At 33.0% G+C, this 12575-nt stretch overlaps 2 protein-coding genes across 2 annotated transcripts; one reads left to right on the forward strand and one right to left on the reverse strand.

Moving 5' to 3' along the window:
- Positions 1–3454: 3454 nt before the first annotated feature.
- LOC133693510 (purple acid phosphatase 2-like) lies at positions 3455–6899 on the forward strand. The gene is made up of 8 exons (XM_062114730.1): positions 3455–3759; positions 3845–4045; positions 4120–4231; positions 4366–4595; positions 4733–4871; positions 5253–5473; positions 6241–6362; positions 6460–6899. The coding sequence occupies exons 1-8, from the start codon at positions 3580–3582 to the stop codon at positions 6656–6658; spliced, it is 1404 nt and encodes a 467-aa protein (XP_061970714.1). The 5' UTR covers positions 3455–3579; the 3' UTR covers positions 6659–6899.
- Positions 6900–8888: 1989 nt separating this feature from the next.
- On the reverse strand, positions 8889–10183 carry LOC133693401 (dehydration-responsive element-binding protein 2D-like). Its single transcript, XM_062114608.1, has one exon. The coding sequence runs from the start codon at positions 9898–9900 to the stop codon at positions 9166–9168; it is 735 nt and encodes a 244-aa protein (XP_061970592.1). The 5' UTR covers positions 9901–10183; the 3' UTR covers positions 8889–9165.
- Between the last annotated feature and the right edge of the window lie 2392 nt (positions 10184–12575).

Below are 12575 nucleotides of genomic sequence, written 5' to 3' on the forward strand. Positions count from 1 at the left end.
AACATTTATTGGTTATATAGCATAACATTGAAAATTTAAAGATAGATTTGCAGGGCCTTAAGCTTAAGCCACATGCAAGCACTAATTGAGCTTGGATCTTAGATTACGAGCTTGAGTTTTTCATGAAATAAATTTTTAACTTGTAAAAAAATATAATTTATCTATTTATTTTAAACTTGAGTTTGTTTGAGTTGGTTGTAAAATAATATTTTAAGTTTTTAACCCATAAAAATTATTTTTTTTATCCATTGTATTTAGTTAGCTCATTAATGAATAGTTTGCATAAAAATCTTTCACTTCATAAACAATTTTATTTTCTAAATATGTTAGGTTTTAAGACAAAAACAATTAGAATATTTTTTTTATCTGTTTTCGGGTAAATTATCATGAGTATTCTATAAATTGATTATTTTTTTATTTTTCAATAAATTTTTTGAATATTATACTTTCTAACTTGAAATTTGAAGGCATATAATATTTTACACCCTTAGAATTTAATGCTAGTAAAAAATCAACAAAAAAAATATTTATTTATAAAACTGTCATTATATTTGAAATAATTATCAAAAGACACAGTATAATATATATATAAAAAACATAATATACACAATTTCACTTGTTGTCTGATCAAGATTTTTCTAGACATCAAGCTCTACTACAATAACTCTTATGCATAATCCTTCTGCGAAGTAGAAACCAAACTGCTCAACTGGATCATCGTTTTTACTCACCGAGTCCTTGAACTTAACCAACAATTTCACAACTTGATCAGTTTTGGACTCGACAAGTTGAGCACACTCAACAAGCATTTTCAAAACCAGATAATTGTATAATTTCCTTTGACCCTCCAATGATTTTAGTTTTTACTGTTGGTGGAGGTAGTGGCGAGGGTGACATTGTGGGCTTGATTTCTTGAGGAGGAGATGGGGCGACCCAGAGCGAATTAAAGATAACTCTATTAAGATCAGATGGTAGAGAGAAGCCAACAGTAAGTCGACGGGGACAAGTAGCTATGAACCCATACACAGTTAGCTTAGGATTTGGTGTGGTGGGGCACCAGGAATTGGTGTAGTTACTGCTTCGGCGTGGTGTTCTTCCTCGAAGAGTGTGAGTTTTTGTCTGACATTAATGGAAAGAGATTTTGGTCATGGAACAATTGAAAGTTGAAACGCTATCTATGGTAATGGACACAATTAGCTTTGAAAACGCTTCAGCAAGCTAACAGGAAACAAATTCTCTCAAGTGAAGGGATTTTTTTTTTATTTTGTTGGTTTATTTAAGTGTAAGATCCAAGTGTATCAACTGGCCTTGTACTTAAAGATTTGTTTTATTTGTTTTTTATTAGAAAAATATTACAAGCTTCCAAATTATAAGTCACGAACCCAAATACAAGGAAGCAAAAAAGAGTTCAAGTAAACCATGACCATATAACTTATGATCATGTAACTTAATTAGTTAAGTTTTAAATTTATTTTTTTAAAATTATTAATTCAAGTATTATAAATTTTAGAATTATTAAAAACTTATATAATTATTAAATTTAAAAGTTATGTGATTAATTGAAATGCATATAAACGATTTGATTACCTCCACTAATTTAAAAACAAAAGTTCAAGTATAAATACGGATAGAAGAGAAAAGGGTTGGTTAATTGCTCTGCATGGATCGAGAGAGTGAGCTCTATACATGCACATACACCCCCTCCAACAATCTCTCTCTGTCTCGCTGAGACCAAGAATTGAAATGATGATTTTGCTTTTCTATTCTTCTCTGGTTCATGTTGTGGAATGATTCGAGCAGAGTGGGGTCTTGTGATAGCCATTTTGATGAAAAGAAAAGTTCAGATTTTTGGGTGATTTTTGGTGAAATTTCTGGTGAGGACAGTGGTAGCTATGAAGGTTGAGGTATCCGGGTCCGAGAGAGAATGAGATTTGGAGAAAATAAGGGGTATTGTTATATTTTCATTGATTTTTAAAATCTGTTTTTACCGTGTAATATTTAAAAAATTAGTTGTAAATTGAGAGAATGATCAACTCATAGATGCTAGAATAATTTACCATTTGTTTTGTGACATGTAATTAAGTCAAAATAATAATAATTAATTTTGGTAATTACTATAATTAATATTGAGTCAATTTTAATTTTAAAAATTATTATAAAAATGGTTGAACGAGAAATGTTTTTCATACTTGACAACATCTTATCTACCTTCTTCTATACTGTTTTAAATTAATTTTCCCTTCAGTTTTTGCCCTCTTCTCTCTCTGTTCTAGAGTTTTGATTTTTGTACTTTATAGAAAAATTTTAAGTTTTATTTTATTTAAATTTCATAGATATTATTTAGAAATATAATTAAATAAAATAATGTTGTTGTAATTCTTGGAGGCTGGTTGTAGCCATTCCATTTGCTCCAATAAACAAGTAATTAAAAAAACTTTAAAGGTAAAAATTTGATTATTAACGACAATAAATTTTTATATAAATTATATTATAAGTCCTTCAACAAATAAGTGTTACTAAACAACCTATTTAATTATTTTTTATGCTATTTTATATAAGCATATTTTTATTGTGTTGTAAGGCTTTAATTTGATTTTCTAGAATAACTCTTTAAACAAATAATCAATATGAATTAACTTTACATTTTTATATCAGGTCATTAGTAAATTTTTAATAACAGAAATAAAATATATAAAAATAAATTTATTTTTAAAATAGAAAAGAAATGGGGATATATCATCATCAACCAAATAAAATATAAAAATAATTATTTTATCTTATATATATTAGATATAATTTTTCCACTCTTTTATCCTTTTTTTTCTTTATTATTTTTTTGTGGTGTTTGTCATTACAGTCTAACTATATTTTTTAATTTTTATTAAATTATTTTGATATGCTAATATCAAAATTAAGTTTTAAAAAATAAATAAAAATATTATTTTTATATATTTTAAAGCAAAAAATTTGAAAAACAATTTTCACAAAAAATTTGAATTTTTTTACTTAAAATAATTTTTTTAATATTTTTAAATCGTTTTAGATGTTAATATTAAAAATAAGTTTTAAAAATAAAAAAATATTTTTTAAATAAAAAATATTTTAAAAAATAATATGTTAATCGTCCAATAAACACTTTATCAAACATGCAATTCATCTTTTTATTCCATAGTGCCAAATGATTAAGAGACGCGTTGGCAAATGGCAAATGAGTTGCACGTGGCCTCTTTGACTGACAGTTTACTTAGCGTGTCCGTTAACTTCTACTTTCATCCCATCCAATCTATAAAACACTCTTCTCTCCTTTAAAATTAAACAGTAAAGTAATTTGATATTTTTACTCTCAACATCAAAGAAGACAACGAGGTTTAATGTCTGAAAAGTGCCACGTTGAATGTCTGAAAAGTGCCACGTTGGGTCTTACTCACTCTCAAATATCCGTATCAAGGTATGAATATTCCTCGCGTCATTTATTATAGCATCACCAAAAAAAAAACCCAGCTCCTCTGCCATGGTACAAGTGATCTTAAAGAGTTTTATCAGTCCCTGTAAATTGAAAGTTGATCGGCTAGAGTAGAGATGGAAGTGAGATGGGACTCTTTTGCTGGGATTTTTTTGGTGGGATTGATATTGGGTTTTGCAGAGATTGCTAATGGAGGAATAACAAGCAGTTATGTAAGAAATGATGATTTATCTCTTGATATGCCATTAGACAGTGATGTGTTTAGAGTCCCTCCTGGCTATAATGCTCCTCAACAGGTGAGTACTGCTTCTTTCATATTCTGAATTTTACTACTTGCTATACCATGGTGTTGTGTTTTTCATTTCTGTGTAATGACCAAAGGTTCATATAACACAAGGAGACCATGAGGGGAAGGGTGTGATTGTGTCTTGGGTTACACCAGATGAGCCTGGTTCAAAGACAGTGCTTTACTGGGCTGAAAATAGTGAGCTAAAAAATTCTGCAGATGGCTTTATTTTGAAGTATAGATACTTCAATTACACTTCTGGGTATATTCACCACTGCACCATTAAGGATTTGGAGGTATGCACTATGCTCAAAGTTTTCACTCAGGAAGTAAGATTGTGATTTGTAATTCAGTTTTATTATGATTGCAGTTTGATACCAAATATTACTATGAGGTTGGAATTGGAAACACAACAAGACAATTCTGGTTTATCACTCCTCCTAGACCTGGCCCTGATGTCCCATACACATTTGGTCTCATAGGTATAGTTCATATTTATTTATTCATTTTAATTCTCGATTTCAAGAAAACGATTTTGTTAGAGTAATTTATACTTGTATCAATGTTTCCGTAAGATTATATCTTCATATCACACTTGATCTAACATCTTGAGCAGGGGATCTTGGTCAAACTCATGATTCAAACAGGACAGTTACCCACTATGAGTTAAATCCAACAAAGGGACAGACATTGTTGTTCGTGGGGGATCTGTCTTATGCAGATGATTATCCATTTCATGACAACTCGAGGTGGGATACTTGGGGAAGGTTCGTAGAGAGAAGTGCGGCTTATCAACCTTGGATTTGGACTGCAGGGAATCATGAAATTGACTTTGTTCCTGAAATTGTATGCATCTTAATTATTCTTATTTCGCTTTTTAGCCCAGTGTTTTCAATTAATTGAGAAGTTGTTGCTTATATTTCGTGTTTCTCTGAGATTTTAACCACGATTTTCTTGATCAAACATTGGTAATGCTGTTGCAGGGTGAAAGGAAACCATTTAAGCCTTATTCCCACCGTTATCATGTCCCATATAGAGCATCAGGGAGCACATCTCCGATGTGGTACTCCATCAAGAGAGCTTCAGCATACATCATTGTCTTGTCCTCTTACTCAGCTTATGGTAGATTTTCTTTCACTCTTGGTACTTTTTGATACTCTATTAAAGAGATATTGAGCATACATGAACGATAATGATCGGCCATGATCTATAAACTAATTTATTTCCGCAGCTTCAGTACTAGACAATATTGTGACTCATTCCATCAGTTGCAGTTTATATGTTCATTATCTTGTTACACTGAATCGGAATTGGTGAAGAAGTGCCTTCTATGTCAAAACCAATCAAACCGTTATTGAGCATAATTTCCTGCCACGAAATGACTATTGAACTGTTCCTGTTAGACATCACTGCCATAGTGCTACGTTTGCTTGTATGTGTGTCAAAGACTTGATTTGGAAAGAATCTCAAAGTAGAGTACTACTTAAAGCTGACATTTTGCAGGAAAATACACTCCTCAATACAAATGGCTAGAAAAGGAGCTGCCTAAAGTAAACAGGACTGAGACACCATGGCTTATTGTTCTTATGCACTGTCCAATGTATAACAGTTATGCACATCATTATATGGAAGGGGAAACCATGAGAGTAATGTATGAGCCATGGTTTGTGGAGTTCAAAGTTGATGTTGTTTTTGCCGGCCATGTTCATGCTTATGAGCGATCTGTAAGTGCATGCACATTCTCCATTTATGATATTTTTCTCTGTTGATAGTATCTTGAATTGGTAATAAAAAAATTTCCCTTTTGAACCACCGTGACATGTTGAATAATACACATGCCTAATTCTTTAACTTTCTATGTTTTGCCATGTTACTTGTGGTCTCTTTGTCCACCCCCTATGTTTGATTTGGAGTCGATAGATTCTGTGTACTAGTTACTGAAATTAAAGATTCATGAAGATATGCAGGTATCCCATTATTGTTTATGCTCTATTGGCAGACAGCATGAACCCCTGCCATCTAAAGACCAATCACTCACTTGTTAAGTTCTCTTTACATGAAGAACTTGTTCTACATGGCCCATGCACTAGATGTTGCTTCCGCTACCTCTGTGAATTTTGCTGCAAGAGATATCCTATCCCAAACAACTGAAAGTTACACAGGCATAGGTTGATATAGCATCAATTCTGTTGGCTTTTTACGTGCACGCATTTTTCTAATTTTACATTATAGAAAGCCTTCCTGTTGGGTGACGCAGAACAAGCATGAATCTCAAAGTTTCTATTATCTAAGATAGTTTTAGAATGTTATTCAGAGGATGGAGGCCTCTTTAAAGTTTATGGTGTAATTGCTGCTATTTATGTGGACACAAGACTAGTAAACTAGATAAATGGGAGACAACATGAATAATTTTTGAGTAAATAGTTCTGTTCAGAAGAGCTTTAAGTCAATGGAAAAGGGGAAAATGCATTTGAATTGTTTTGCATTGCAGGAACGTATATCAAATGTTGCATACAACATCGTGAACGGTTTGTGCACTCCCATAAGAGATCAATCTGCCCCCATTTACATAACCATTGGAGATGGAGGAAACCTAGAAGGATTAGTGACCAGGTAGTTGCTGATTATTTGTGTTTCACGAATGGTTAGCTTGTATATAGTTAGTTTTAAATTAAGTTGCCAACAGTAAACGCATTTTTACACCATGCAGCATGACAGAGCCACAGCCAAGCTACTCAGCTTTTCGTGAACCTAGTTTTGGTCATGGCATCCTTGATATAAAGAACAGGACCCATGCATATTTCGGCTGGCATCGTAATCAAGATGGGTATGCTGTAGAAGCCGATTCCGTATGGCTCCATAATAGATTTTGGAACCCCGTGAGAGCTTCATACGTGGCTGCGTTATGAAGAGATCCTATTCCATGAGCTGGGAAGGCGCATCTAAAGTGTACCAGTTTCATTCGGAATATTTAAGAAGTCTTCTCCAGATAATTCAAAATCTTGTGTGATATGTACAATCTTGCAGATAATATGCACTCGGTGTATATCTCAGTTGTTTTGTGGCCATGTTTCCTTCAAAACAGTGCCTGCTGCAATTTGTCATTGAACAAAATCTTCTCATTGAACCATTTCACTCTTTTGGTTTTAAGGCTTTTCCTTGTTCTAAGCAATTTGAATCAATGACCTGACCTGCAAACCTTAAGTGAAAAGCATGTGCCAGGCTAGGCTCTGTTTGGCCTTGTGATGCGTGTGGTTGGAAATGTTTTTAGGCTGATATTTTTTAAAAGTTGTTTGATTTTTATTATTTAAATATGTTTTTTTATCTCAAATTGTAAAAAAATTACTATAATTTATAGTTTTCTTAGAACTTTTTTTTAAAAAAAAACTATAACAAGTGGTGCCCCCAAAAGCTTTTTGTATTTCTTTTTATTTATTTATTTATTTTATTCTTTTGTAGACTGATGGTTAGCTTCAGAGCATGATATAGAATCTGCATGTATTTGGTGTTGTGTGTTGTGATTAATGGTATTTTTTTGTTTAAAAATATATTAAAATAATTATTTTTTAATATCAAAACTATAAAAAAATTAAAAAATTATTAATTTAATATTTTTTAAAGCTAAATATATTTCTAAATACAGTTTCAAACTAAAAAAACAAATGGCGTAAATAATCTTGTTTTCTCTCTATGTGTTGCACATGGAAGGGAACTGTCTGGCTCCGTATAGATTCGGGTTCTGTCGCATGCTAGCTATTCAGCTTATCATGAGGTCTTCTTCTCATATCAAATTTGAAACCTGTCGTGAACTGCAAGTTGTCGCACAGAATCTGATAGCTTCGTCAGTCTGCAACCCTTAAAAAGAGGAATGTGGGACAGTCCCAGATTACAAAACCACATAAAGACAACCTCCAATTTGAACATGTAACACAAAACTGCACAAATTGGAGGAATATATATATATATATATATATATATATATATATATATATATATATATATATATATATAATGGAATCCGTGATTTTTGTAAAATTTTAATTAACATCATAATTTACTATCATAATATCAATTAAATTTAGAGCTAATTGATTGACCGATTTGTAATAATCATTTAAACCAGTCAATTAATTAATTTAAAAATAATAAGAGAAATCATAAAACTGTTAAAATTAAGGTCTCATGGTGATATTTTTAAAATCTAAAGATCTAATGGTTGGAGTAACGATTTCATGGTTATTAATGGCCTCCAGAAATTCTTGTCAAAATTTTAGAGTGATCTAATGGTCAGATAAAAAATTATAATTTTTTTTAGCTATTATTTTGGTCTTGAGTGACCAGATCTTTTCTTGAGCTTTGACTTATCTCACTAGTCTATAAATATATTTTTTAAGTTATTCACATAATTTGTTTGGGAAAGATTTTTATCTAATTATAGCATACTTATATTTGATTGTTTAGAATCATCAGTTATTATAAAACTAACTATATCATTGACCCTTATAAAATATATTTAGAAGAAAAGGTTTATAAAATCATAATTTTTACGTGAAATAATCAATTAATTTATACAACTGAATCAATTAACTAACTGATTAAGCCGAAGAATTAACAATAAGACTATATATTAAACTGTTGCATTTTAAAAACCTAACAAGATAAAAATGTAATATTTCATCAAAATTTTTAAATAATATTATTCTACGAAAACTACTGGCTGCGATAAAGCTTTATTCAGAATATATTTGTGTTCTTTAATCTATTGAAAACATTCTGTATAATCCAAACCGCCCCCATATTTGGTTTTTTTTAGCTTTTCAAATTTTTTGTTACAAATCTCCGACCATATTATTAAATAAGAAAAAATCACGGATAGTAAAATACTGTGATGGTATTATATATTGTCAAGTGTCAAACAACCATGGATGTCCGATAATGACCTTTCTGAAATCCGAATTTCAAAAGCTTAATTGAGAAAAGAAAAATCCAAGGATCGAAAGGGCCAATAGCAACTAGCTAGGATAGATGCAAGAAAATTGTAAGAAGCAACAAAAAAAAAATTGATGCAGAAATTTGGAAGACATGTGGGAAAAGATTTTCAATGATGTGCAATAAAATTTAGAAATTATAAAAATCAAATTCAAGCCAGACCAGACCATCTTTTATTTTTTTGGCTAAGCTTTGTACACATTATAGGCTAAGAGACCACTACAGAAGTATAAATCACAGTAGGAGAAGCACGTGACTGATGCATGCCCGTGACTTGCTAGAGAGAGACGTCCATAGGCACACGAGCCAGGATTAGAACCTAAAAAACTCAGTGGCTTCACGGCTATATAAGGATTGTGTGTTTTTATTTCTCTCTTTTAACTTCGTTCTGACTCAGAAGGACATGTAAGAGAACAGGGGCTTCGATTTACATGCACCACGGAGTCTGCAATGTGTCCCTACCTGTTCCTTCCATGAGATTGCTAGCGAAAATCCCAGGATCTTCCACCACTGGAAAATTAATCGACATTGCTGCCTCCACCCAAATCGAGTCATCAAAAGGAATGTTCACGTTGAAATTCGACCAAAATTCTTTGATTTCCACTTCACTTCGCCCAAAATTTACTTCATTTACTGCCCCCTTTCCATCCGAATCAACGCTTTCGTTGGAGAAAGACATGATTGGATCGTAGTTGTATAACATTGGTGTCATTTCAATAGACTCAATACTTGGGGTATTGGATGAGCATGTAGATGTAGTAGAACTACAGTTATGGATGATTTGACAAGGTTGGTATGTCATTTGGATCACCTGGGAATTGGCTGGAGAGGCAGGAAACTGGCAATTGTTAACTTGGAGCTCTGGTAAATTGAGCTTTGCCTCAGGTCCATAAAGTTTACGAGCAGCAGCATCGTAAGCCGTGGCAGCTTCATGGGAGGTGTCAAAGGTGCCGAGCCAGAGACGAGCACCACGGTTGGGCTCTCGAATTTCAGCCACCCATTTGCCCCAAGTTCTCTGGCGGACACCCTTGTAAGTGCAGAGAGCATTCTCTGGTCCCCCTTTCCCTCTCATGCACCCCTTCCTAGAACTAGCCTGCGCAGGCTTCTTGAACTGTTTTTTCTCTCCAAAACCACTCGTGGTTGATTTTGACATCCCTCCCATAGAAAACACAAGGAAATAAACTAAGCAGTAACGGTTGTGAGAAGCACATTATGCAGCGAAGGGGCTTATTTATAAGGCAGTAATCAGCATAGAAGGATAAGTGCTTGAACGCAGTAAAGAGTCAAGGATCGCGAAACGTGTCTCCAAATGAGCTGGGGCTGATACTTGGCAAGAAGAACCAGAACGATCGTGTCCTCGGCAGAGCTCAAAGTTTTCTTACATGGACAACACTTGGCTAGTGGTGTTTGTCAGTACACAAGCTCAGGTGGCAAACATAGAGGAGAGTTTTGGGTTTGCCTTTTATTGTTAATTTAGTTGGGATGACAGGAACATTTGTGGGCGAACGCTTGGGGATAAGAACACATTGGAGTGCCCAAAACAGGCACATGACAAATTGTGCAACGGCTGCTTGATACGTGGGGCTTCCCGCCTCTTGTGCGGTGGTGGGGGCTTGGAGTTCAGTTCAGGGGGAAAGCAACTGCCATATTCATGCACTGCTAATGGGACCCACTGCCTAGATTTTTTCCACGCTTATGCCGTACACTGAACCTCTCCCTAGGATTAGATTTCAACTTGGGACATGCACTAAAAAACAGTGCATGAATGTACAGCTGACTGATTTCTGATGCTCGGCATTCATATTCCAGCTTGGGTCGTGCCCTAAAAAACAACCTGCGCCTTCTTGACTGCGGGTAACATGGTGTGTAAGAGAAAAGAAAATTGCAAGCTCTCTGACTGGACTGAAACACACCCAAGCGTCCAAGTGAGAAATAAAAGATAGCTTTATAGCGGGGCTGCAGGAGAGATTGCGGTGCCCAATCTGTAGTTTACAGATGTAACGAAAAGCTGGTTAGCAGGCAGGGATCAGGTTGTTGGGCCGCCTCCCATTTTAAACTCTAGCCCATCATTCCCGGCCCAGACCAAGTCCAGGTAACGTATTTGTCCGACGTGTAAAAGGCACTCGGATCCCAATATATCTCTCTTCAAACAGGAGACTTTATGAAACCTTGGGCTACATCAGGGTAGTCCTCACCCAACCAATATTACATCTTTACCCTTCCTAGGGTTCAGACTCTAGAAGAATCAGACCTCCAAATGGAGATATCTGATTTGTTAAGTAGCAAGGGCATGTTTATTTTTTCATTTTAAAAATATTTTTGGAAAAAATTTTAATTTTTTTTATTTTAAAAAATAGTTTTTATATATTTTTAAATCATTTTAATATGTTGATATCAAAAATAATTTTTAAAAATTAAAAAAAAATATATTATTTATATATATATATATAAAAAAAAACAAATTACATTTTAAAATACAATAACTACTATACTTCCAAATACTATTTTGCAAAGCAACCCAACCATGGCGAACGAGATGGCCTCCTCACTTTGTCACGATATTTTACCGAATGGACTTGGTCTCCTCGCTTGGTCCTCCCTAAATGTGTTTTCACGTTGTTCAACAAATTTTCAAGCATTGAGGAATGCGCAATTTTTTTATATTGTTATTAAACTAAAAAATATAATAATTTTAAAAACCAATTATCAAGATAGTTTTTTATTGCAAAATAAAACTAATTTGCGCATTCAAGAATTGTGTTACTGAATAATAATAACTTTACTGATTTAAACTAAAAATTAAGAAAAATAAGATAAAAATGTATATTAAAATATTTAATCTCATGTTGTATGTGTATGTTGCTTTTTAATTTTTTATCTAATTATAAAACAACAATTTTTTTTAAAATGTAAGTTATATATATTTTTCAAGTCTAAAATCAATTTTTTATTAACATATTTATTATTTGTCTTAGCAAATGCAAGGCTTTTAAGTGAAATTATTGTTTCTTAAAAAAAATATTTTATAATTGTTAAAGCATATTAAGAAATTAAAATATCATACACATATTTAATGTGTGTTTGAAAGCTAAACAAATCTTAAAATTATTAAAATTATGTTTAAAATCTATTTAAAAATAATTTCAAAAAATCAATTCGATATTTCATGATCAATTTATTGTTAGTATTATTATTTTAATATCATATACATAATAATTAAAAAATAAATTATTAAGGTTTAATTAAAAATTTATATTATTATTTAAGAACCACCATAGTAAATTTCCACAATGCTCTCATGGTCTCGTACTTGGTTCCAATGCCTCTTGAGAATCTCTGCGCAGTTTGAAGTTATTAAGCGGATCCAACCTGTGGTGTTGCAGGAATTGAGAATGTACAACTTTGAGTACCTTGAAAGACCATATGTAGTGGTGCTAAGTAAGATTGACCTGCCTGAAGTAAGTCCACATGCAGCTTCAACCCTTTGTTTTCAAATATCTTCCTTTCCGAGTATCTACATGTATTTATATAGAAGGCCTATACTCTCGCTTTAATATATCAATCATTCTTTCAGGCAAGGAATAGGTTTCCATCTTTGACTGAAGAAATATCGAGAATTGGTTGTGATGAGGTACCTTCTGAGCCAAAAATGGTGTTAAAAGATGCAGTTCATTCATTGTCCACTGATGATGGCAGTACAGATAAGTTGTGTCTCCTCAGATAACTAATAAAAGATAAAAGGGACCAAGAGATAGAGGACTATCCTTGTCCGCATGCTGTTGTGGGCGTTAGTGTTCTGTAAGGTAACCATTTTTCCATCTTTAACATGGTATGGAA

This window comes from Populus nigra, chromosome 5, assembly GCF_951802175.1.
Source record: "Populus nigra chromosome 5, ddPopNigr1.1, whole genome shotgun sequence".
Lineage (NCBI taxonomy): Eukaryota > Viridiplantae > Streptophyta > Magnoliopsida > Malpighiales > Salicaceae > Populus > Populus nigra.